Here is a 25,190-nt window from a genome sequence, read left to right as displayed (position 1 = left end):
GCTGTTTGTTTGAGTCTCTGCATTACTGCCTCTGCTAAGAACCCTGATATCAGAGATCCCATGGGTGTTCCGTAGGGTTTGGCTGTAGGTTTTGTTGTTCAAGGTGAAGTGGGTGGTAAGACATAGGTTCACTAGCTTGACGATACAGTCCTTGCTGATGAAGCTGGTGTACGTGTCTTTGGTTCTTCTAATATTGTAGTCAACATTTCCTTGGCCAGGTTGATGTTGATGGATGTGAACAGGGCTGTTATGTCAAAGGAGACCATTATTTCATCATCTTCTATCTTGGTGTCTTTGACGGTCTTCAAGAGGGACTGCATTTTGGAAAGATAAATCAGGGCAGGACTTATACACTCAATGGTAAGGTCAAGAGAGGCCTTGGGGTGCATACTTCATAGTTCCATCCAAGTGTAGTCACAAGTAGACAGGATAGTGAAGGAGGCGTTTGGTATGCTTGCCTTTATTAGTCAGTGCATTGAGTATAAGAGTTAGAGGTCACGTTGCGGCTGTACAGGATAGTGGCTAGGCCACTTTTGGAATATTGTGTCCAATACTGGTCTCCTTCCTATCGGAAGGATGTTGTGAAACTTGAAAGAGTGCAGAAAAGATTTACAAGGATGTTGCCAGGGTTGGAGCACTTGAACTATAGAGTGAGGCTGAATAGGCTGAAACCATTTTCCCAGGAGCGTCAGAGGCTGAGGGGTGACTTTATAGATGTTTGTAAAATCATGAGGAGCATGGATAGGGGGAAATAGACAAGGTATTTTTCCCAGGGTGGGGGAAACTAGAGGACATAGGTTTAAGGTGAAAGAGATAAGATTTAAAAAGGGACCCAATGGGCAACTTTTTCACGCAGAGGGTGATGGGTGTATGGAATGAGCTGCGAGAGGAAGTGGTGGAGGCTGGTAAAATGACAACATTTAAAAGGCATCTGGATGGGTATAAGAATAGGAAGGGTTTCGAGGGATATGAGCTAAATGCTGGCAAACGGGACTAGATTTATCTAGGATATCTGGTTGGTGTGGATGAGTTGGACCAAAGAGTCTGTTTCGTGCTCTCTGTATGACTGAGTACATAACCATTCAATTTATTTACATGCTAAATTTATTAAGTTTGGATGCTGTTGGCTATATTTCTCGAGGAAAGAGTGGACAAAAATACCTGCAATACGGCTTCGGCCCCAGTAAGTTTGTTTTCAACTCCCAAAACATGACTCTGCCATCACTGACAATTAAAGCAGCAGAATTTTCATTAACAGGACAGCACACCATGTTAAAAGGGCGAACTGTCTTAGTGACTCTGATTGCATCACATTGACAACGTAGATCATACATCAGCTCCTGGACGGGCTGATCCGGATCTGAAACCATAAAGAAAAATGTTATTTCAAATGAAAGAAAATCCTCTGTCAACACAATTATTATTCCAACAGTATGCAATTTGTCTCCTCGCTCTAAAATTATGACATAATTTGGATTGTAGTGAGGATGCAGGTACATAAACGAGATTAAACATAATAAATGCAAGTTACAGATTTCAAGTCGATTAACATCAAGGCCACTTTAAGTGCAGCCAGCTGGTCTACCCCTTTGTCCTTTCACATCTACGAAATAGTTCAGTTTCTCCTTTATTATTGCCATTCAGAATAGTTCCAATGTGATGTTCAGCAGTAATCATTCATTCTTTATCTCCTCAAATCCTTGTATAATTTATGTCTGTTATATTCCCCATAACAGCTCTGTTCCATGACACAATTTTTTCAAGCCTCTCTTAATAACCGTAAACTATTATTTGCAGTATCGTTCAAAAGAATCTTCATGATACCTTTCCCATGTTGTGTCATTCCTGTGCAAAACAAAACACAATGTTCCATCCGCACCCATCAATGTGGTGTGCAATTTTTTTTAATCCTTTGCATTCAGTGCTCCTATACAAATAACTTCTATTTGCTTTTTTATAGCCTTTTGCAGCTATTGCAACAACAAGTTGAATTTATATTGTTCCTTTAATGTAGAAAGATATCCCAAGACAGCTCTGAAAATACAATAAAATGTCACCTTCACTAAGATCTATCTACACACTTAATGATAAGGTCTTGGGGAGCATTGCTGAACAAAGAGACTTTGGAGTGCAGGTTCATAGCTCCTTGAAAGTAGAGTCGCAGGTAGATAGGATAGTGAAGGTGACGTTTGGTATGCTTTCCTTTATTGGTCAGAGCATTGAGTATAGGAGTTGGGAGGTCATGTTGCCGCTGTCCAGGACATTGGTGAGGCCACTTTTGGAATACTGCATGCAATTCTGGTCTCCTTCCTATCGGAATGATGTTGTGAAACTTGACAGAATTCAGAAAAGATTTACAAGGATGTTGCCAAGGTTGGAGGATTTGAGGGATAGGCAGAGGCTTTTATCCCCAGAACATTGAAGGTGGAGGGTGACCTTACAGAGGTTTATAAAATCTGGAGAGGCATGGATAGGATAAATAGAAAAAGGTCTTTTCCCTAGGTTGGGGTGTCCAGAACTAGACAGCATAGGTTTAGGTTGAGAGGGGAAATATATAAAACAGACCTAAGGGGCAACATTTTCACATGTAGGGTGGTGAGTGTACAATATGAGCTGCCAGAGGAAGTGGTGGAGGCTGGTACAATTACAGCACTTTAAAGGCATCTGCATGGGTATATGAATAGGAAGGGCTTGGAGGGATATGGGCCAGGTGCTTACAGGTGGGACTAGATTGGGTTAGGATATCTGGTCGGCTGGGACGAGTTGGACCAAAGGATCTCTTTCCATGCTGTACATCTCTACGACTCTACTGCACCTGCAGGCATTTTCCCTCCTCTGCCTATGTAATCTCCTGAATCTGGGTTGAGAAAAGCTTAGGGGACCTGTCATTTCACTCATTTGCTAAGTATACTACTTACACTGAACTGCATGTGTTACTTATCTATTAATTCTGCTAAGTATCCCATGCAAATTCTGTGATCTCATGAATTCATCTTCACAGATCATGACCCATAATTTCATATCAGAAAACATCCATTTGCTCCCAAATACAAGATAATCTTATTCAGCTTTGACCCGTGTGTGCTTATAAAACTTCTTCATTATTTAACCCACTTTGAGAATCAGGGGGCACTAACTGATTTAAGTTTATTTGCTTTAAAAATGAAAGTAAACGAGGCTTAGTTTAATTTGGGACAATTACAACATTTAAAAGGCATTTTGATGGGTATATGAATAGGAAGGGTTTGGAGGGATATGGGCCGGGTGCTGGCAGGTGGGACGAGATTGGGCTGGGATATCCAGTCAGCGTGGACGGGTTGGACCGAAGGGTCTGCTTCCATGCTGTACATCTCTATGACTCTATATGTACAATTTGAAATTGTAGCATAATGAAAACTGATATTTTTTAAAATTCATTTTGTTTCACATGTTTATGCAGAGAATTATGTATTGTGTATCAGAAGATGATCTTAAGATTCACATTGAGTACAATGTTTTACAAGAGACTTTTTTATTGATAGTATTAAACATATACGAGGAAATTATTGAAAGGGAGTGATCTAATTAAGAGCTTTAGAGAAGTCAATAATCTATCCAAATCCACCCCTGAAAATGGAATATTGGAAAGACTCAGGAGCCCTCATTGCAGCAGGCAGAGGTGTAAGAAAATCCGAAAAAGTGAGGCAGCAAGATGTGAAGAAAACAAAAGAGAAAGAAAGAAAAATAAAACTGTTTACTCATGCCATCCCTCTTTCCTGATCTGTATAGGTACTCCCAACATGATACACTTGCATAGTTTTACTTTGTAGTTTGTGTTATAATTATTTTTTACCACCCTGTTCAGCCATGTTATGACACATCTTCAAGGCAGATTAGGCTTGAACCTATAGCTTTTGGCCAGAGACTGGGGCGCCTCCACTGCACCATAAGCGTTCCTCTAAATTAGTGTATTATATAGTGTCGTAAATTCTGATTAAGATCAATATACCCACCATATTGATAGTGATATTAATCAGGATTAACTACAGCAGAAATAATCTGCAATTGGTTACTTAGTTACTTTTTGATTGGCACACGTGCTCACCCTGTTCTTCACTGGAAAGGGCCAATGAACTTGAATTTGATCGGCGGATCCTTAGCGTAATACACCCATTTTCATGAAGACAGAATAAAGCATCCCGCTGGCGGCAAGGAATGACCTAGGAGAGAGAAACAGTAAACAGTTTGAAAACATCTGTTTCTCTAAGTAGTGATGAAAATAAGTATGAAAATACAGTAACTCGGTGTGTGCTAAAATTTCATGAAAACTGTGTGCATCAACTGAAAATATTACAATGATAACTTTCAGTAATCTGATGCTCAACAACAAAACCAAAAATAGTGATTTCATTGACATCACATATTTGCCATCTTCCCTACTGGAGTGTACATTAACAGAAAACAGCCAGATGGTATTATTACAGGTGCTCACATTATACCTACTAAAACTGTGATTACACTGGCAGGGTGCCTTGAATAAATTCAGACATATTCTCAAAGGCCACAAAGTTCAACTCAATCTCAAAAAGGCAATAACAAATTTAACCGTACTCGATCTTTCATATTCTAATAATATTGCCACCATACAGTCATCAGGTTCTCACTGCAGTCTGGATTTTTAATTACATAAGGGAGGATTCAGAAACTGAACATATGTATTACCATCCAGAAGTAGAACTGTGTTTCTATCCATTAGGTTTCAATACAAAGTGTACTCTCAACTCCAGCTTAATTCTTAATATCATAAAAAAATCTAACTCTCCAATTTTAACAGTTAAATCATTCTGTAGTTATTCTGAATGCAATATTGTCAGTGCAACACAGCCTCTTGGTAGAGTTAAATACCTGAAGAAATGGAGCTCCTGTTCGTTCAATAGCAACTATGCCAACTGTTTGGTTTACTTCCAAATCAAGGATCAGGATTTCTCTGGGATACAGCAGCAACATGTGGTTCCTCTTAGATGGTAGATAGGATAACTGCAGGCAGTCATTCAAAGTTACAGACTCGGCACTGAAATAAATCAAGTTAATAACATTGCATGACAATGTACATTTTGTATTAGTTACTGTAATTCATTATGCTGTAAAGTAAAACATGGTGCATTTTACTCAAATAACCATCTACCTTGCAATCAGTAGCATCTCTTAATGATATGTAGTATTCCAAATGAGGCTGCAAAACCCAAGTGTCATGAACTGGACCAGCTATGGTGATAATTCAGTTCAATATTGAAGAACTACATTGTTAGAAGTGCTGCCTTTCAGTTGAAATAGTGAAATATGGCTCTGTCTTTCCTCTCTTATGGATAAAAAGATCCAAAGACACTATTCAATGGAAAGCAAGGAAGCTTTCTTGAAAAGATTTACCTCAGAACTCCCATCACTAAAATAGTTTTATAATCATTTACCTCACTGCTGTTTCTGGAGCAAACTGGCTGTAACTTTTACTTGCGTTACAACTGAAACATGACTTCAAAGGTTCCGTCATCGAAAACTGTGCCTGTTTTATTTTTGATTAAACCAGATATGAGCACCACTGGCTAGTATCTGTTGCCCAACCCTAATACGTGGAGTCTTTAATAATGGTTGAACTTAAATAATAAGCCCAAATATCAAACAAACGACCCCTCATAACAGCAAGAAAGAAATGATAGTTTCAATTTATTTTAATTTCCTATCGTAAGTGTGTACGTTTGCTCGCTGAGCCTAAAGGTTTGTTTTCAGACGTTTCATCGCCATATTAGGTAACATCATCAGTGAGAGTCTCCGGTGAAGTGCTGGTGGTATGTCCTGCCTCTCTATTTATAGATCTTGATTTGTTAAGATGGGTGATATCATTCCAGTTCTTTTTTTTCTCCAAGTGAAGGTAGGTAGGGTCTAACAGCATATGAAACAACAACACGCACGAGATTTGTTAGAGGTATGGCATTCTAATCAGAACTTTGGTAAGAAAACATGTGGTTTGCTGAAATGCTTGACAGAATACCTGGTACGTTAACTGATGTAACGTTTATATTGATGGGTTATGAAAAAGCAGATCAGGAATCACTAGTTTAGCTTTCTGTTCAATTCAGAAGAACCAGTAGAACAGTTTTCACCCTAGCAAAAAGATTTTAAGATTGCTGTGAGAGTTTCTCTAGAAGGTTTCAAGCTGTTAGAACTGAAAAACAAAACAAAAATCAAACAAGTCTTTACAACTGGAAAAAATGTCATAAAACTGTCTCAGTAGCTGGAAGGAGTTAGTCGAGTCAGAAATTAAAGGAGATGAGACAAGAGCGATATTTCTCCAAGATTGTAGGGGTATACTGCACATGCTTACACCAAAATAGCCCATGTCAGCTCATACAAAATGGCCGACAAACAAGACGGGGCTGCCTGCTAAGCCTGTCCCAGCACTGAAACACTAAATGGCTAAGAAGAGATAAACAAGACAATCAGGCGAAAGTGAGTACTGCAGATGCTGGAGATTAGAATCAAGAACGCAGTGCTGGAAAAACAAAGCAGGTCAGGCAGCATTCGAGGAGCCGGAAAGTTGAGGTTTCAGGCAAAAGCCCTTCATCTTGCCCGAAACTTCGATTTTCCTGCTCCTCGGATGCTGCCTGACCTGCTGTGCACCACACTCTTGAAACAAGACAAACAGCCTATTCCAACCTATAGACTGTAGTGTCTGTTAAACACTAGAAGATCATGGGAACCTGGGACTGTCCATAGAAATGCTCATCATTGATTGTGTCTCTCATAGGATTGGGTAGACTGAGTAAGAGGCAAGGACACAGTGACCATGCTGTATGTGATCACTATAACTTGAAATAGGTAAAAATACTGTATTTTACTGTAAAATCAGTGTGTCGTTGACCCCTCTTCAGGCTTAATACACGCCTTCTTCACTATCCTATCTACCCGAAACTCAACTTCTAATTGAGTACTTTTTTCTTCCCCTTTCTAATCTTCAACACATGAATTTTTTAAAGCCATATTGTAGATTGTCCACATAGTTAATCATAATTAAATATTAAACTTAAAAATGAAACGGAAAGATAGTTAATTTTGTCAATGTTAAGTTCATCAATAAAAGTGATGTCAGGGCTGGGAAATAACATTTAAAACATTAGTTCATGGGCAAGGAGGGAAATTTACAACAAAGAAATGTTCTCTGAACTACAGGGTAAAATGTAAATAGAGCATATAAAATAAAACATTTCATCTTAAAATAGAACTTACTTGGGCTTTTCATTAGTGATGAGGATTTTCACTTTGTTCAAGGCTTTCTTGGCACTAGTGGCTGCTGGTTTTGCATGGGCCGGACTGGAGTGTGGACTTGATATATATACCTTCTTTCCTGAACTGCTGGGAGCTTTGGATGGTGAAAAATCAGAGACAAACACTATTCCTTCACTGGTCAGCACTACAAAGAGAAGACATCACAGAATTTGTTACAGTGGAAAAAGAAATCTTTGGAAAGCTTTTTGTTTAAACAAAATACTAAATGATTAAAAATACGTGTTCAATAACAATTATACTTTCCCTTGAATTTTACTAAAAGTAGTTCACTTTCTAGGCAGCTAGGATATCAGCATAAAAGTGACTCGGCATTCTCCCAGTTAATTTCTCTTCTCAGTAGAGAAACACTTCATCTTCACTCATTCCTTCCTACCAATAGATGAACTCAGCATGTGTTAAAAATGTAGCAGTTGTCTTGTGTGCTATTGCTTATAGCACAACGATTTGGAACTCCAAACACAGTGGGCCATCTTCACAGCAAGATGTTCAAGACTGAACACAGCCCTTAAAAGAAGAATGTTCCAATATTCTGACATACAGCCTACAAGCAAAAAAGGCTTGCAATAAAAAGCTTGCAACACAGATTCTTAAATCAATTTGAAAACAGTGGCTAGAAAGTGTTATTTGCTAAAAGATCAGACTTGGACGTCAGCAATGCCTCAGGTGATAACACACTCACTTTTGAATCTGAATGTTGTTGGTTCGTAGCCCTTTCCAGAAGCATAAGCCTGTAATCTAACCTGACCTTTCAGTGCAGCACTGCAGTAGGTGCTTCTTTCAAACAAACTGTTAAACTGAAACCTCATCGACCTTCCTCAGTGAACGTAAAAGACCCAATGACACTGCTTGAAGCAGAGACATTCTCCTTGATGTCCTTTCCAACTGACATCACAAGAACAATTCATCTGGTTTGTTGCTGATCTGTGTGCTCGTTCTGTGTACATTGTCTCATATGCCTTTCTTTATTAATTGGATGTGGGTAATTTTGGCAAGGTCAATATTTATCGTGCATCCCTAATTGCTCTTGCAAAAGTGGAGATAAGGCACTTCCTTGAATACAACCAGGTATTTCAGATGTTACATATTGGCCAGGTGAAGAAAGGATGGCAGAAAGGCTTTAATGAAGCTGATAGGTTTTATAATAATCTGCCCACCATAATTGATATCACCATTTCCTTTTGTATTTTACTTGGTGAGTTGGAATTAAATGTCCTAGCCTCCAGAGTGAGATTTGAACTCATGTTTCTATAACATTAGTCCAGAGCCCTCAATTGCTATTCCAGTAACATAGCCACTATGCTCTTGTACCCTACATTGTTTGCCTATATGACAATGGTGACTCTCCAAACTGTCATTGTCTGCAGCGCTTGGAACATCCTGAGTTTGAGAAAAGCACAAAATAACACACGTGTTTCTTTTTTCTTTCCATAGTGTTACCACTGGAAAATTTCTTCTACAAAAAGATGATCTGCCAGTACATTTGCTCTTATAGCCTGAGCCTAAATATACCATAAAACAACTCAAGACTGCCATTCTAATCGTAGGATAATGGAATAGACGGCAGCAACTAGCAACCCAGTTTGGACCACTACCAAGACTTTCAATATTCCGCAGTTATTTTCTTTTTCTAGTCCATTTAAGACGGCAATTCAGTTTATATGCGTCACTCGATCAACTGCACTTCCTTTGCTCAGTGCAGTAATATACTGAGAGTGAAAGTAAATCTTCAATTTCTACAACGTCATTCATGAGAACTGGACATTCTAAACCACTTTACAGCCAATGATGTGGCTTTGAAGTTTAATCATTGCTACAATGTAGGAAACATGCACTTGGAACAACTCAGTTAATCAATCCATTGTATTTCCCTAACAGCCTTTGCCTCCAATTTATCTGGGCCATATCCAAATATCTTATTTCACTACAGCTTTTACCCTGTTCTTTTCTATAATTAATCGAGCTTTACAACACTATGACCACTATTCACGAGATACTCCCCAACCCTGACATTCTGATCTTCAACTGGTTTATACCTCAGGACTAAATCAAGCAAAATCATTGTTAAGCAGGAAATATACTAAATTAAAACATTTCTTCTGAACACTTCGACAAGCAGGTGTAGATTGCCATCTGCACTGTGAGAATCAGTGAATTTTGAAAAACATACATCCTGGCTGGGTCTGTAACTGAACTCAACCAGAAGGCTCTATGCACAGCTTCGTAGCTTTGAGTGCTTTGGGACTCAGCAAGTGCATCCACATTCTCATAAAGTAAAAAGAGTATGCAGCTAGCTTAGAAAAGGTTCAAAGACGAATGTCTTGACTAATCTCATCATATACAATTTCTGAAGCAGAAATTGCTAAAGTACTGCATAAATTAATGTTTGTAATATTTGAGTTACTTTGTTAGTATGCTGATTTCGAAATAAATGGACTTATGTAGGAGGTGTATGAATAATTGAACAAGTTCCTTTTAACAGTTAAATCATTCAAGAAATAGATGCTTTTGAATTTTGAAGGTGTTGAGGGATATAGGTAGAAAGTGGGAATATAGCATTGAGACAGATATCAACCATGATATATTGAATAGCGGACAGATTTGAAGGGCCAAATGGCCTATTGCTGCTCCTAGTTTCTGTGCTTCCATATAAATGTACTCAAAGATAGCAGAAAATAAGTACATGTGTATAGGGCTCATTTCTGAATGGGTCAGCACAAGATCTAAGGTGCAACACTGGCTTCCACCACACATCCCAATCTATATCTAGTTTCACAGTCGCCAGTATAGCACAGGTCAGTCTTGAGGCAGTAGAAAAGTAGATTGTCTAAATTTTCAGCAGCTCTAAGAAAATAACTTCCAAATCTTGTGCAGTTGAAAAACTAAAAATAGATATGTTTCATTACATAGTCAAATATTTGCAACACCCAAATTGTTCAGTATATTGAATAATCTGGAGACAAACAGTTTCTAAATTATGTTTGAAGAATTATAGAAAAATGTTTCTTCTTGTAAAACCTCAAGATATTCTCTATAATCTCCCAAGGTTTAAAATTATACGACTGCTAAATTGTAGAAGATTATGTTTCATACTTGTTTTGTTTTTACAGAAATCATTGCAATCAGAGACAGGAGCTTCTTCTACCACAACAGCAAATCAGGTTTTAACCTTGCTACGCCAATCAAATTGTATGCTGCTGCATACACCAGGTTAACATTTTTCATTTAGAAAGAAGAATCAACTTACAAGCAATATTTGATAGCTCAAAGGGATCAAATGAAAAGGAAAGTATGTTTTCTGCATAACTTTTCTTCCACAATTTTGTGCCAGTATCCGCATTCCAAAGTACAATGTAGTTTGGTGGATGTACTGCTAAGAGAAGGTCTCGAGAGGCATCCTGATTCCACAACCACTCCATGTCTGTTAGCAAAAAGGAGATAACAATTATCAATAACAATATTTTCTTTAGGACTGAGCACAGGGACAAAGGTGAATTTTAAACACTATACTACATGATAATTTAATCACAAAATTTGAAAAATCAAAGATAATCGAGGTTGAACTATTTACCACACCATCACCTTTAAACCTCGTTTTCACTGCATATCAGCCTTAGTAGCAAATATACCTCCCTGTTGGTTGAAAAAGATACTGTGAGAGATACGATTGAGGATGCTATTTTAACCAATGTGAGGTCAAGGGGTTAATGGCTGAATTCCTGCAAACCAACTGTTCCCTTTCTATCCAACCCAAAAAATACGTAAATTTTTTTTAAAAAATGCTATGACATATTGCTGGGAAATTAAAAGCAAAGAGCAGGTGAATGTTGCAGAATTATAAACATTTCAATGCTATTCAGGATTGAACTAGTACTTTACCTAAGATGTTTAGTCTGAATCATTCTACAAAGAGCTTCTTTCTAGTCTTCAAGTAGCAACTCTCAAAGTACAAACATGATTGAGAATGTAAAATCCCAATACACTGCACTGGAGCAAATAACAGGAAGGTTGCGTTCACACTGGAACAGTTTCCACAGATTTTCATTTACTATCTTATTCCCAAGCTCAGAATATTATCATTAACAAATGCTGCACCAAACCAAGTGTTTTCAGTTGAATGTCACAGCAAAGATCTATCAATCAGTTCTGGCACTCAACTTTATGGCTTGTCACAATTCTGATCTACTAAAACTCTGTCACACGTTTATTATTTCATTATGTACACACACTTCATTGTGCACTGAAAAAGATAAAAAAAATGTATTAGTCTCGTAAGTTCTTCCAAAGAGTCAACGTTTATTGACTAAAACCATAATTCATGCAGTTCAATTGTCACTAACAGAAGTATTTAAGCTCAACACAGCACTATAACACAAAACCAACATAGTACTCTCCAAATTACTAAAATAATAAACAGATTTATCATTACTCCAGAAAGCCAGAGACAACTAGAATTTGGGGTTAGAATATAGTAAGGCTGTTGATGGATCAAACATGGAGAATACTGGAGAAACTCCGTGGGTTTGGCAACATTTATGCAAGGAGAAACGGGTTAACATTTTGAGTCAGTAAGATTCTTCTTCAGTTCTGACGAAGTTCTAAGGTGTCCAGAATCTGGATGATGGTTTCAGTTTCAGATGGGCTAGTTTAGGTAGGTTTATGAAGGCAAAGATGCATGGTCTTTGCAAGACAGAGGATATGGTATGGAATTGTTGAATAGAATGCCTGATTCTAGCAGATACATTTGTTGAGGGAATTGGAAGTGAGCAGATAGCACTAGTGGGAAGTTTGGAACAAGCACACAAACAATTACATAGCAGTCTTTACTCTGCTTTGGTAGCTGTTGATGTGGCTGATCCAGGCAAGAAGCAACTCAATGCCAACTCCAAAATGAAGATGGTGGAAGACTACGTGATGACATATTCCAAATGTTGTAGCCTGATTATTCCATGTAGAATACCTTACATATTAAATGGAAAATGTGACCTTGAACAATCCTATGCATCTGTCGACAGTAGAAATCACAATAAATTTGTTAACACTCAATCTTCCTCCGAACAGATTTATACTCTTCAATTTAGAAGAGTCCATTTCCTAAATGCTTTTCCAACACTACTCTGACTTGGAATTCCTGAACACCTGCTCCCCTCTCATTGGCTTAATCTTGTCTTCAATGGTCTTGATCCATCACTGACTCAATAGTGAAGTTCCAACTCCCTCTGAACTTCCCATGGCTTCTCTCAGCCCTAATTGCTGCTGAGATCCATCACGTCAGCTCTTCTGCTAGTCATGTCCTGATTCTCTGCATCACTACCACTTCAGTAATTCCTCTGAATCCCTGATTACCCTTCTCTTTTGGGATCTATACGGAATTCCCTAACTGTTAGTGTCACACCATTAACACTCTCAATGACCCAATTTCAGTACCCATTAAATGTTTAATAAAGAATGAAAACAGTCCTAGAACAGAGCATGCATGGCTGGAAATGCAGTTGCACAACATATTTGTTCATGAGATATGGGCATCGCTGGGGAGGCCAACATTTATTGCCCCATCCCTAATTGCCTAAAGTACAGTCAAGAGTCAACCACATTGCTGTGGGTTTGGAGTCACATATAGGCCTGACCAAGTAAGGACATTAGCGAACTGGATGCTTATGACAATCAACAGTGGTGATCGCTGTTAGACTAGCTATTTATTCCAGGTATTTTTGTATTTGAATTTAAATTTCACCATCTGCCATGGTCGGACCTAGTTCATGAACAATAGCCTGGGATTCTCAATTGCTAGGCCAGTGACATTACCACCATGTTACTGCCTGCCCTTGGTTCACCCACAAAACCACACCAGAGAATCCAGTAAGTTAGATTCTCACATTTTTAAAGATACATTTTAAAAATTGAAAACAAAAGGTGTTCAACTGATTCAGCATACAATCTGACTTGTGGTATTTGAATTGAATTCAATCAAGTTACAACCAATGCCTAATTAAATATTAACCTGAATGAAAAACCCTCACTTTTGGGGATACGAAGAAGAATCATTCGATTCAAAAAGTTACCCTCTCCACAGATGTTGCCAGACCTGTTAAATTTCTTCAGCACTTCTGTTATTATTTCAAATCTCCAGCATCCGTAACATCCTGCTTGCATTTACGAAAGAGCCTCACAGCTACTTGAGAAATTTAAAATCTCATTGTTTAAGAATGGACTAAAGCCTACAAACTAAGGTTTGTAGACATCTTTCTAATATAAGACAAAGAAAACATTAGTTAATTCTAAAATAAACCTTTCTATTATGTTGGTTCTTCATCCAACATAAAGATCCTAGCTGTCTCAAATTCTCAAGGGACAAAAAGCCACAGCACAAGATGCTTATCAACCTCACAAACCACTTTATTTGGAACAGGACCTTAGACTTGTAGCAAGATCACATGGTGACACAGCAACGTTTGTTGCCCACTTTTTGAAATTGCAGCAGTAGCTATTCTGAGATAGACCATCTGAAACCCATTAAACCTGCTATAAGACAACCATGGAACCAAGTCTCATTAAAGCATCACCCCTGTTCTTGCTGATCTGCACGTTTCCCCTCTAACAGTACCTCAAATTTAATATTCTTATTTTCGTTTTCAATTACTTGCATGCCACCTCCCCCCCCACCCCCCCCCCGCCCCCCCCAACAAAATCTCTACTAGCTATGTAAGCTTTAGAAACCTCAGAATTCCTCCACTTCTGGCCTCCTTAATTTTAAGTGTCCCATTACTGGCAGCCATGCTTTCAAATGCCTTGGTCACATAAGTTCTGAAATGTCTACCCTCAACCTCTCTACTGCCCCCTTTCTTCTCTTAGAATACACTTTAAAGCTGATCTCTGTGACTGATTATCTGTCCTGATAACTCCTTGTGCGGCTCAGTATAATGATATTTGTATTAATAGCACGCTGGTTAAGCACTAAAATATTTTGTTACATTAAAAGTGATACATAAATACAAGATGTAGTTGACAACAATATGAAGCGAGTCCAGTCAAAGGATGGCTTTCCCTTTGACTCCAAATTAACGTCATTTTCAAGAATTCCTTGGTGTCATTCTGTTAAGAGAAGCTACGTTCACCTCTCCTTTGGCATCCAGCTTGGCTTTCATTCTGGATCAAGAGTGTCATGAAATCTGGAGCCAAATGACTCAACAGAAGCAGAACCTGGCATTAGAGTCATACAGCACCGAAACAGGCCCTTTGGTCAAACCAGTCCACGCCGACCATGTTCCCAAATTAAACTAGTCCAAAGTGCCCACGTTTGGCCCATATCCTTCCAAATCTTTCCTATTTTTGGACCTATCCACATGTCTTTTAAATATTGTAACTATACCTGCATCCGCCACTTTCTCTGGCAGTTCATTCCAACCACAAACCATTCTCTGTTTAAAAAAGCCGATTAGCCACTGCCCTTTTACTGCCAAGGACGCTTTGCCACCGCCCATTGGCCGCTGAGGATGATTTGCCACCGCAAGTGTTTGTAACTCATTTTTATATATAAACCAAAAAATGATATTTATTTCACTTTTTTTTAAAATCAGTATGTACTATGTAGTTGTATAAATAAAGGGGACTGAGAAATATGAAAGAACACGTGGGAGGGAAAACAATCACTACATATATATATTTCCGGTAGCGAATAGTCTCCAGAGGTCAAACGACCCCAGTGGAGAAACGCTCGTGCCGAACCGGCAGTGGCTAATTGGCGGTGGCAAATGTGCTGTGACGAATCGTCACCAACCCCAGAGTTTCACAAGAATGTAGCCATAGTGTTATAGAAGAACTACCTGTAACAATGAGTGGCTCAAGAAGACAGGTCACCAGACTCTCTCCAGGACAATGATGGATAGGCAATAAACAGCGGTACCCACGTCCCATGAATGAATTGTAAAAGGTAGGTAACTATATTTCAGTACCTTAGCTAGAAGGGAGCAGAACCGTTGGGAGTGCGAGTTTTCTATACGAAAGCGAATTGTTGACACAGAGCAAACATAATTGTTCCAGACAGATGAAGCGAGTTAAATTGGATGTATGCTGGCATTTAATGGTTATATCTTTGATAAAATCCAGAACAGGATTCTCTACACAACTTTTGTGGCTGTAAGTATCAGCAAATACTTTGGCTTTGTCTCTTGCAAAAGCATGGTCAGTTCTATCATAAGTGAAGGTGGGGATGTTAACAAAATATTCTATCTGCCAAGATTTGCCTGTTACAATAAAACTAGAGAACTATTAACCTTTTCAAATATCATATAAGTAGGTTACTTGTACACCCAGCTGAAAGTGAGAATATGGGAGTTCAAAAACAAATTAAAAGGCTTTGCCATTCCATTTTATCAAAGTAAGGCATTCTAGTACTATTAAACTTTGACAGATCAGCCATCAGGTAAATTACTCTGACAAAGAAATACTGAGAATTAGCAAAAGGGCTGTAAGTAGATGGTTTGCTGTGGCAGAGACTATAAATTTGCACTTTTGAAGAAAGCTGTGAAGATCAGTATGTCAGAAGGGCTTGAGCACTTTTAAAATCTTATATTGAACAATTAAAAATGTTGCCTCAGCAGAGTATAATCTACTGCTACAGTATCATTGTGTGGTATTTATGTAAACTTCAGTAGACTTGCAGCGCTCCAGTTTTTATTACAACTTAATCTCTTACCTTGAATGGGTTTGGTGTACTCCTGAATCTCGCAACGAGCTGCTCCAGTAGCAACATCCCAAACTATGATTTTTCCTACAATGTCTGCTGATGCCAGACGCAGGGAATAGGGAGAGCCAATACTATGGTGGTAGTTTTCTTTGGCCCATTTTACCTATGCAAATTAAAGCAGACTCTGAAATTAGACATAAAAGTGCTCACAATAAACAGTGTCAAACAGCACTTTCTTTATTTACTCATTCATGGGATATGTGTGAATTGGCGTAGCCTGCATTTACTGTCCATCACTTATTGCCCGCAAGGTGGTGGTGATCAGCTCCCTTCTTGAACCACTGCAATTCAGGGGTGAAGGAGCATGGAATGGCCTAGCGGTGGGGGGTGGGGGGGGAATATTCCCAAGTTAGAGTGGTGTGAGGCTTACAGTCTAACTTCCAGCTGGGGTGCTCCCGTGCATGTGCTGCCCTTGCCATTCTAGGTGGCAGGGGTCATGGGCTTGGAAGGTATTGTCAAAGGACCGGTGGGTGAGATGCTCCAGTGCATCTTGTACATGATAGACACTGCGAGTGCTCTACATCGGTGAAGTGAGTGAATGTTGAAAGTGGCAGATGGGGTGAAAATCAAACAGACTGCTTTGTTCTGGATTGGGCAAGACAACAGCTCACTACCATCTTCTCATGGGGCAAATAGGGATGGGTATTAAATGCTGGCCCAGCCCAAAACACCCACTTCACCTGAGTAAAATTACAATTATTCAGCTCCCGTGTAGCAGTTAATGAAGATTACAGTGTTGGATTAATTATAAAGAATAGGACAGCTACGCAAGACAAATGTATGTTCAAGTGCATTAATTACAATCCCATCACATTTTCTCCATTAGTCCTCCTTCACTTGTTTCGTGAAAATGTTGCCCACCGAGCTGACACTTATCCAGACCAGATCTTGCAGATCAAAAAACATTCCTCTCAATTTGGACTCAAATAATATATGGCATCCTATGATCATTTCTACAAAGTAACTGGACTGATAACGTTCATATTTAAAGCATTCTTTACTACCTTAACATAGTGAAGAATCCTGAAGAATTTACATGTAAGCCCCTAAAATTAACTGGTCATGGGTAAGTAAGTAGCAAGAGCACAGCAGTTCAGGCAGCATCCAAGTAGCTTCGAAATCAATGTTTCGGGCAAAAGCCCTTCATCAGGAATAAAGGCAGTGAGCCTGAAGCGTGGAGAGATAAGCTAGAGGAGGATGGGGGTGGGGAGAAAGTAGCATAGAGTACAATGGGTGAGTGGGGGAGGGGATGAAGGTGATAGGTCAAGGAGGAGAGGGTGGAGTGGATAGGTGGAAAAGAAGATAGGCAGGTAGGACAAGTCCGGACAAGTCAAGGGGACAGTTACTGAGCTGGAAGCTTAGAACTAGGGTGAGGTGGGGGAAGGGGAAATGAGGAAACTGTTGAAGTCCACATTGATGCCCTGGGGTTGAAGTGTTCAGAGGCGGAAGATGAGGCGTTCTTCCTCCAGGCGTCTTGTGGTGAGGGAGCGTCGGTGAAGGAGGCCCAGGACCTCCATGTCCTCGGCAGAGTGGGAGGGGGAGTTGAAATGTTGGGCCACGGGGCGGTGTGGTTGATTGGTGCGGGTGTCTCGGAGATGTTCCCTAAAGCCCTCTGCTAGGAGACATCCAGTCTCCCCAATGTAGAGGAAACCGCATCGGCAGCAACGGATACAATAAATGATATTAGTGGATGTGCAAGTAAAACTTTGATAGATGTGGACAAAGTTTTACTTGCACATCCACTAATATCATTTATTGCATCCGTTGCTCCCGATGCGGTCTCCTCTACATTGGGGAGACTGGGCGCCTCCTAGCAGAGCGCTTTAGGGAACATCTCCGGGACACCCGCACCAATCAACCACACCGTCCCGTGGCCCAACATTTCAACTCCCCCTCCAACTCTGCCGAGGACATGGAGGTCCTGGGCCTCCTTCACCGACGCTCCCTCACCACCAGACGCCTGGAGGAAGAACGCCTCATCTTCCGCCTCGGAACACTTCAACCCCAGGGCATCAATGTGGACTTCAACAGTTTCCTCATTTCCCCTTCCCCCACCTCACCCTAGTTCTAAACTTCCAGCTCAGTAACTGTCCCCTTGACTTGTCTGGACTTGTCCTACCTGCCTATCTTCTTTTCCACCTATCCACTCCACCCTCTCCTCCTTGACCTATCACCTTCATCCCCTTCCCCACTCACCCACTGTACTCTATGCTACTTTCTCCCCACCCCCACCCTCCTCTAGCTTATCTCTCCACGCTTCAGGCTCACTGCCTTTATTCCTGATGAAGGGCTTTTACCCGAAACGTCGATTTCGAAACTACTTGGATGCTGCCTGAACTGCTGTGCTCTTCCAACACCACTAATCCAGAATCTGGTTTCCAGCATCTGCAGTCATTGTTTTTACCTAAGTAAATAGCAAGTCAGCCTAAGCCTTAATAATGATCAAAAAGAATCAGGAAATTAGTCATCTTAATGTCTGAAAGATCTATCCATTTGTGACAAATTTCACAATGACATATCAAAGAGAACTTCCTCAGTAATTCTACTTAGCTGATTTTCCCTGCTCTCCCCAGTCACAAAGTGCATAGACCACAAATTACTAACTGCTAACTCTATCTACAATCTTTAATCACATTTGGACACTGCAGATCACTTGAAAAAGTAACTGGAGAACATTTTGACCTTTAACAATCTTACTCATTAATGGGATCACCAACATTCATCGGGCATTCCTCCTCATATATGAGTTTCCTACTGATTCAATGTTCACTTTACTTTCTTGCAAAGTACTCACTTTCCGCAAACTTTCAATTTAAATCGATAGCTCAGAGGATAAAAGAGTTGCAGAAGTACAAGCAAACAATTTTGCTCATTTGTCACATCCGTCAGTAACTTATACATTTTTTTCAACCCATGCGAATTATGCTCAGAACACACATAATTAAAGAGTACAAAATCAATCAAACCTATTAATTACTAGCTTTGCTTGAATGACAAGCATGCTGCAAAATATAACCACTTCTTGACATGCATAATTAAAATCTGATTAGTAGTTGATGAATATTGACTGGTAATTTTTCAAAACCACATTAACTGCTTTCAGGGAGGTGCCAAGAACTAAAACGTAGGCAAAATACAACAAAATGCTGGCAATCTGAAATGGAAACAGAAAATATTAAAATCACTCAGTAGCCAGGTGCAATCTTAGACAAAACAAAAATGCAGGGCAAATATGTCAAAGCATCAACAGAAATATTGCCCATACTTTGCTCTCTCCAAAGTTGCTGCCTGACTCACTCACATTTCCAGCATTTTCCATCAAATACTAATTCCAAGATTACCTCCAGAAAGCAAAGATAAAATAAACATAAAATAGCAGTGACAGATTCATACCTGCCAATTATATTAACTCATAACTTGTGAAAATTAAAGCACTTGCAGGAATATCAAAGCTTGGATTCTGTGGTCAGAGACAAAAAACAGCTCCAACCATGCCTTGGAATTCCACTTCCCACAGGCTCTCTGTGGCCTTTGCAATGGATTTGGGGTTATTAAAAGTCAAAATTAGCATGACACCCTCTACAGGGATCTAAGAAAAGGGGAAGCAATTGTACATCACCTTATTCAATCGAATTGTAAAATAATTACTAAGACATGCAGTTTCTTAAACCATAAACTGTAAGATTGAATATTTAATTCAATGTAAAATTATCCAAGGACAATATGGCTTTAATATTGCCAAAAAAAATTAAAATCTGAAGGAACGAGATTCCACACTTACAAAACTAAATTTTTAAGTGTCAGAGTAATTATTTCGAAGGAATTAAGAAGTACGACTCCACCAAGAATTTGTTCAGACTTAAATGGAGAAGCCCTAACTTTTATGGATATCTTTAGTGCGCATCCATCATGTAGGTAACACAATTTTATGTGTTTGCACTCTAATCTTGCAGACTATTCCATTTCAGATAATAATCCATTTTCCTCTTGAATGCCTCAGTTACACCTGCCTCGATTACATTGCAGATCCTAATCTCTCACTGCAACAAAACAGTCCTCTTGTCCCAACTGCTTCTTTTGACATCTAACTTGACTTGCAACCTCTTGTTCTCAATCCTTCCATCAATGGGAACAATCTCATTATCAACTCTTCCCAGAGTTCACCTGACTTGAATACTACTATTAAATCTCCTCTCAACTTTCTTTCCCCAAAGAAGAAAACTTCAACATTTCCACCCTCTCTACACCCCTGGAATGATACTTGTGAATCTTTTCTGGACGCTCTATAAAGCTTTCACATCCTTCTGAAGTATGGTGCTCAGAACTGGACACAATACTCCAGTTAAGGAGGACCAGTATTTAATTGAAGTTCAACAGAACTTCCTTGACTATGAAGTTGAAATGTTTTGCCTTGAACTCATCAGGATGAAAACGCAAGAAATCAACTTTAGAAAGGGCGCAACACTTTAAAAAGCATGAGAAGAGGAAGATGATTGGTTGGACTAAGGTTGTCATGTAGATACAGCTACAACTCTCAACTTTCTTAGATAACTGATTAAATTTAAAATGGGCAAGTTTGATTCGTCAGCTTTTATCATGTGATGCAGCAAGGATTGGCTGTTTCCAGAGCCAATCATCACTGAAATAGGTGCAAATGCATCTGGTCATTGGATTATTTCTTAGCACAGTAAGGATTATGTATTAAATGTAACTCAATAGCAGAATCAGATCCACTGTATGATACTAAGTTCTGAATTTCGCAAGCACAAGCTGGTTGAGCACACAGTCAGCATACTGTTCTGAAGAACAGCCACTGAACTTGAAATGTTAACTCATTTTTTTCTCCACAGCTTCTGCCAGAATTGCTGAGTTTCTCCACCAATTTCTGTTTTTGTTTAAGATTTCCAGCATTTGCAATTTTTTGTTTTATTTAAAGGGCATTTGACAGAGTCCACCAATCATTGGTATGTACAGCCTGCATACCTGACATCACACTGAAACTGGAACTCACATATCACATTACTCATTTGTGCAAAACAGAACATGTTTTGAGTTTGGCAGCTGCATCCTATTACAGACAATCCTACTCACACTTAGAGCAAAGTAGCAGCGAGAGACAATTCAGACATCTTCCTCTTCCAAAATTATGGAAGTCTTGGCAGCTTTATGCCCTTACTTTTATATGCTGCTATTTATAAAGCAAAGGATACTGTATGGTTTATTAATCATGTTCACAACCTGCCCTCACACATTCAAGATTTATGTACATGTATTTTTAGCAATGTATCACGAGTAAAATTGAAAGTTTTTTTCTAAATTCTAAAACAGAAAAGTGCTGACTAATTAATTGTTATAGGAGGAGTGTGATTTAAAAGTCTTTTTATATGTGAAATAAATTGCCAATTGTTTTGTTTTAACATTTGCTAAACAGTAGGATCCATTTCAGTGAATGTAATTATTAGCATAAATATGTATAATATCTTGGCTTACGTACTTCAAGTTTAGCGAACAGTCTCTCTAAAAGATCATGTTTTAATTGGGAAGAAAGGTGAAGGACTGAAGTTATCATTGATAACAGATAAGCAATATAATTACAAGTTAGTACAAACAGTGAACAATAATGATTACCTTCACAACATTTGCTTTGTGTCTTTCGAGAACTTGAATTGTTTGTGACGTGCGTGGATCAATGATCAATACGAGTGAGTGACAACTGTGGGCAATTAAACCTTGCCAACCCCTGAAAACATATAGATACATTTAATTACTTATAGACAGAAAACAATGCAGAATATAAAACATTATCATTAAAATGCTCCACCAATTCAAGAATGAAACTTTCTTCAAAATTAAACCTCCAAATCAAACAATGTTAATTATTTAAGTGTAACATTTACCTATACATAAAAGACATCAATACCCAGATTCAACTACAAATGTAAAAAATGTTGTCCTTCTGGTTTCTTAATCAGATTGTAAATTACACAATATAAATTAGGGATGTGCATGAAGATCCACCATCATCGTATTGATTGAGCAGGGCCATCTGGCCCACTCTATTCCTTGCTCTGCGTTCTTGCTCTCCTGCTCTAATTTTTCATCTTCTATGTTGAGTTGCAGATGCTAGTCTCATCAAAAATAAAATGGCAAATAAAACAAGTAGGGCTTTATTAAATTTAAACTGCACAGTTCACATGAAAAATTTCTTTCAAAGTGGTATTTTCTTCTTGATTTGTTCATGTTACTCAAGCTCAGAGCTATACAGTCTTGGGCAGAATAATGGCTGGGCACTGTCAGTGTAGGGCACAAATACACTGCATTCTAAGAGACATATACAACCATAGAGTGTGGCTTGCAGACAGCAGCATTTTCTTATATGGCCACCAAATTCTCTAAGAGCACTAACCATGAATTTATGGAAGTGTGAGCTCTGCTCATGAACAGTAAACTTTGAACACTTTCCTGAGCATTACAAACATCTCGACTTAACGTTATAGGATGTCCAGTAAGTTCAAAACAAGTCTAAAGATAACTTTAAACTCAGGTTGACACTGCACTGAAATTAGGCCTCAGATGTTGATTCCAAGCAAGGTGGCCTCCAGCAACAGCATCTCTCCCAGCTGCCTTCTAGACAGAATAGGAACTGATAGAACACAGCAAGAGGAAAACTCTTCATTGCAATATGAAGGAGACTGCATCACCACCTTTAACCAGCAGTGCCAATCCAGAATTCATCTTTCGTGGTGCTGTAGGCAGCCAATGAAAACCGACACTTCATTTATCCACTAACTGGAGCTCACAGTCTGAAACAGGTGCTGCTGACTGAAACCCACTCTTGGCACCGTCAAGCATCTTAAATGCAAAGGGTTCTCAGCAAAAATTACTGTAGAGTTCCAAGCATTGTTTAGATTGATCACTGGGGTTTGGCCTATCCTCATAGAAAATTACTCAAAAAGATGAGAAAATAAATCTCTCAATTATGTAGATGTCTAATTCTGATCACACTTCAGCAAAATTAATTATTACCATAGCAGCACAAGAGAATGCTAGAACTCGTGTGTGAAAACCATTGAAATTCTTTGTTAAAGGGCAAATCAATTCTGGCACCATCTACTCACATGAGAAAATGTAATTGCTAGACTTACAGGTTAAAGCTAGGTTAGCATTTCAATATAAAGATAGCTAATAGGTTTGTTGCAATGCAGTTTACTAAAACATGAACATGAAAAAGAAAATTTCTGTCTTCTGACTACAGAGCCTGACATTAGAAATTGAATTTAACTTACTTAAAGATTAATTTTTAAGATCAGAGTGCCACGACACTACATTTAAGCAATAAGCTCCCTGCGTTAAAAGCACTAAAATTGGGAAACCAATTAAAAGTCTTTGGAAAGACATTTTAAAAAGAATGTCCCACAAATAAAAAATTGTTTAGAAGGCTAATAAAATAACCAGTGATTCAGTATTTACTGTTTGCAAGAACAACAGACAATGGAAAGGCACATTATGCTTTTGACCAAATTTTCCTCTGAAAAAAACGAGGGCAATGCCATTCTGTTATTTACATGTAAATGGCACACCAACTTCAGGCAAGGGGAAAGTGCATATTTAAATGTGAACACACCAAAATTCTCTTCATCTCCACCATTAGCTTCGTGTTACACTGACAAGCATTCAATATCCTGATTCTACAAACTATACCAGCCATTGATGTTCAGGGTCAACAACCAGCAGTGTTGATTCCATGACAAATGTTAGGAACTGCTAATCAAGTTCTCTGGACATTGAAAATATACAATATAAATGGAAAATAAGTTGGCTGAATTGGTTTTGGAGAAATTTAAAACTTACTGCTCTAACTTCTTCTCTGCCTCTTTCTCTCAAACATTTCAAATCTGACCATCTCAAAACTTTATTTCCTCCTCTTTATTCCTCTTCCTGTATCTGATTTGATGTGAAATTCACCCACAGCTCTTCTGCTATTATTTTCTCAATTCTTATATCTCACTAATTGTGGACATATACTGTTGACTGAGCGAATGCTCTGTTTCACTAGTTACATTATCAGCTTACACTTAGAGGAGCGGAAGGCCAGCACTTCCTTTGAACGACAGGGTTCAGGGCCAATGAAACAAATTACAAGCATGGTTAGGTGTCCTGCTCCAAACAAATTTGGACCAATAAACCATACTCATCAACTTGAAATTAATGCTGAGCCATTACATTTTCACATTTCAATTACAATTAAAAGTAAATTGCTGTATCATCTTCAATGTCAATTACCAGCCTCATTAAAAGTAAAGGTCAATACTCCCAACAGTAATAATCTGCAACATTAAACTCGAGTAATTAACTCACTGTTTTAAACAACATATTTTTATCAAACATAAATAAATCTTTTGTAGATTTAGCATGCAATAGACACTTAAAATATATGATAAAACTAACAAGTCTTTGCTAAATTCAATATACAATGACCTCTCTACTAAATGTTCATACATCTGTCCTTTCTCCAGAGGACACACATCCTTGGTACAGTAACCTTTAAATTTAATCTACTCAATTGCATGCTGTGCTTTATTATTTAATAGGTTGCTTACTGTACATTACCTTTCAAAATAGCTGAAAATTTCAATTATTCAAACATCAGAAAAAATTCATACCATATGGTCTTTTTTGACCATTTGTAATATTGAACTCAGGTCCTTGGGGCGGGGGGGGGAAGAAGTGAATTCCTAACCTTGCGACAAGGCACAGCAAAAGATCTGTCCAGAGGAATGGTTTAGATCAGTAACAGACATTGTGGTATACGATATAAGTTATGAAAAAGACCCTTATAATTTGAGTTGCATTTACACTCATTTGCATGATGGGAGCATATCGTATGACCTATAATCTAGTAAGATAAAGCAGAATTATTTATAACTTGCATTAAAAAACAAAATATCATGTTAAATGTTTAGACGCACAGCCAGATTTCCATCAGATCCATCCCTTCCTCTACAACACATTAGTTCTCTGAAATACATAACAGGATGGTATAGGGGGGGCAACACGGTGGCTCAGTGGTTAGTATTGCTGCCTCACAGCGCCAGGGACCCGGGTTCGATTCCCACCTCTCTGTGTG

At 38.7% G+C, this 25,190-nt stretch overlaps 1 protein-coding gene across 1 annotated transcript in view; it reads right to left on the bottom strand.

The window, feature by feature from the left end:
• Positions 1-25,190, bottom strand: part of wdr11 (WD repeat domain 11) — a 111,137-nt gene that overhangs the window by 76,032 nt on the left and 9,915 nt on the right. Inside the window, exons 2-8 of the mRNA XM_072557461.1 lie at positions 21,692-21,803; positions 16,013-16,166; positions 10,565-10,738; positions 7,261-7,444; positions 4,885-5,050; positions 4,085-4,199; positions 1,162-1,360 (exon numbers count right to left, since the gene is read on the bottom strand). Coding sequence (XP_072413562.1) covers positions 1,162-1,360; positions 4,085-4,199; positions 4,885-5,050; positions 7,261-7,444; positions 10,565-10,738; positions 16,013-16,166; positions 21,692-21,803 — 1,104 coding nt within the window. The remainder of the gene's footprint in view (positions 1-1,161; positions 1,361-4,084; positions 4,200-4,884; positions 5,051-7,260; positions 7,445-10,564; positions 10,739-16,012; positions 16,167-21,691; positions 21,804-25,190) is intronic.

This window comes from Chiloscyllium punctatum, chromosome 38 (genome assembly GCF_047496795.1).
Source record: "Chiloscyllium punctatum isolate Juve2018m chromosome 38, sChiPun1.3, whole genome shotgun sequence".
Classification (NCBI taxonomy): Eukaryota; Metazoa; Chordata; class Chondrichthyes; order Orectolobiformes; family Hemiscylliidae; genus Chiloscyllium; species Chiloscyllium punctatum.
The sequence above is the reverse complement of the archived record's forward strand: the minus strand, read 5'-3'. Positions and strand labels throughout refer to the sequence as shown.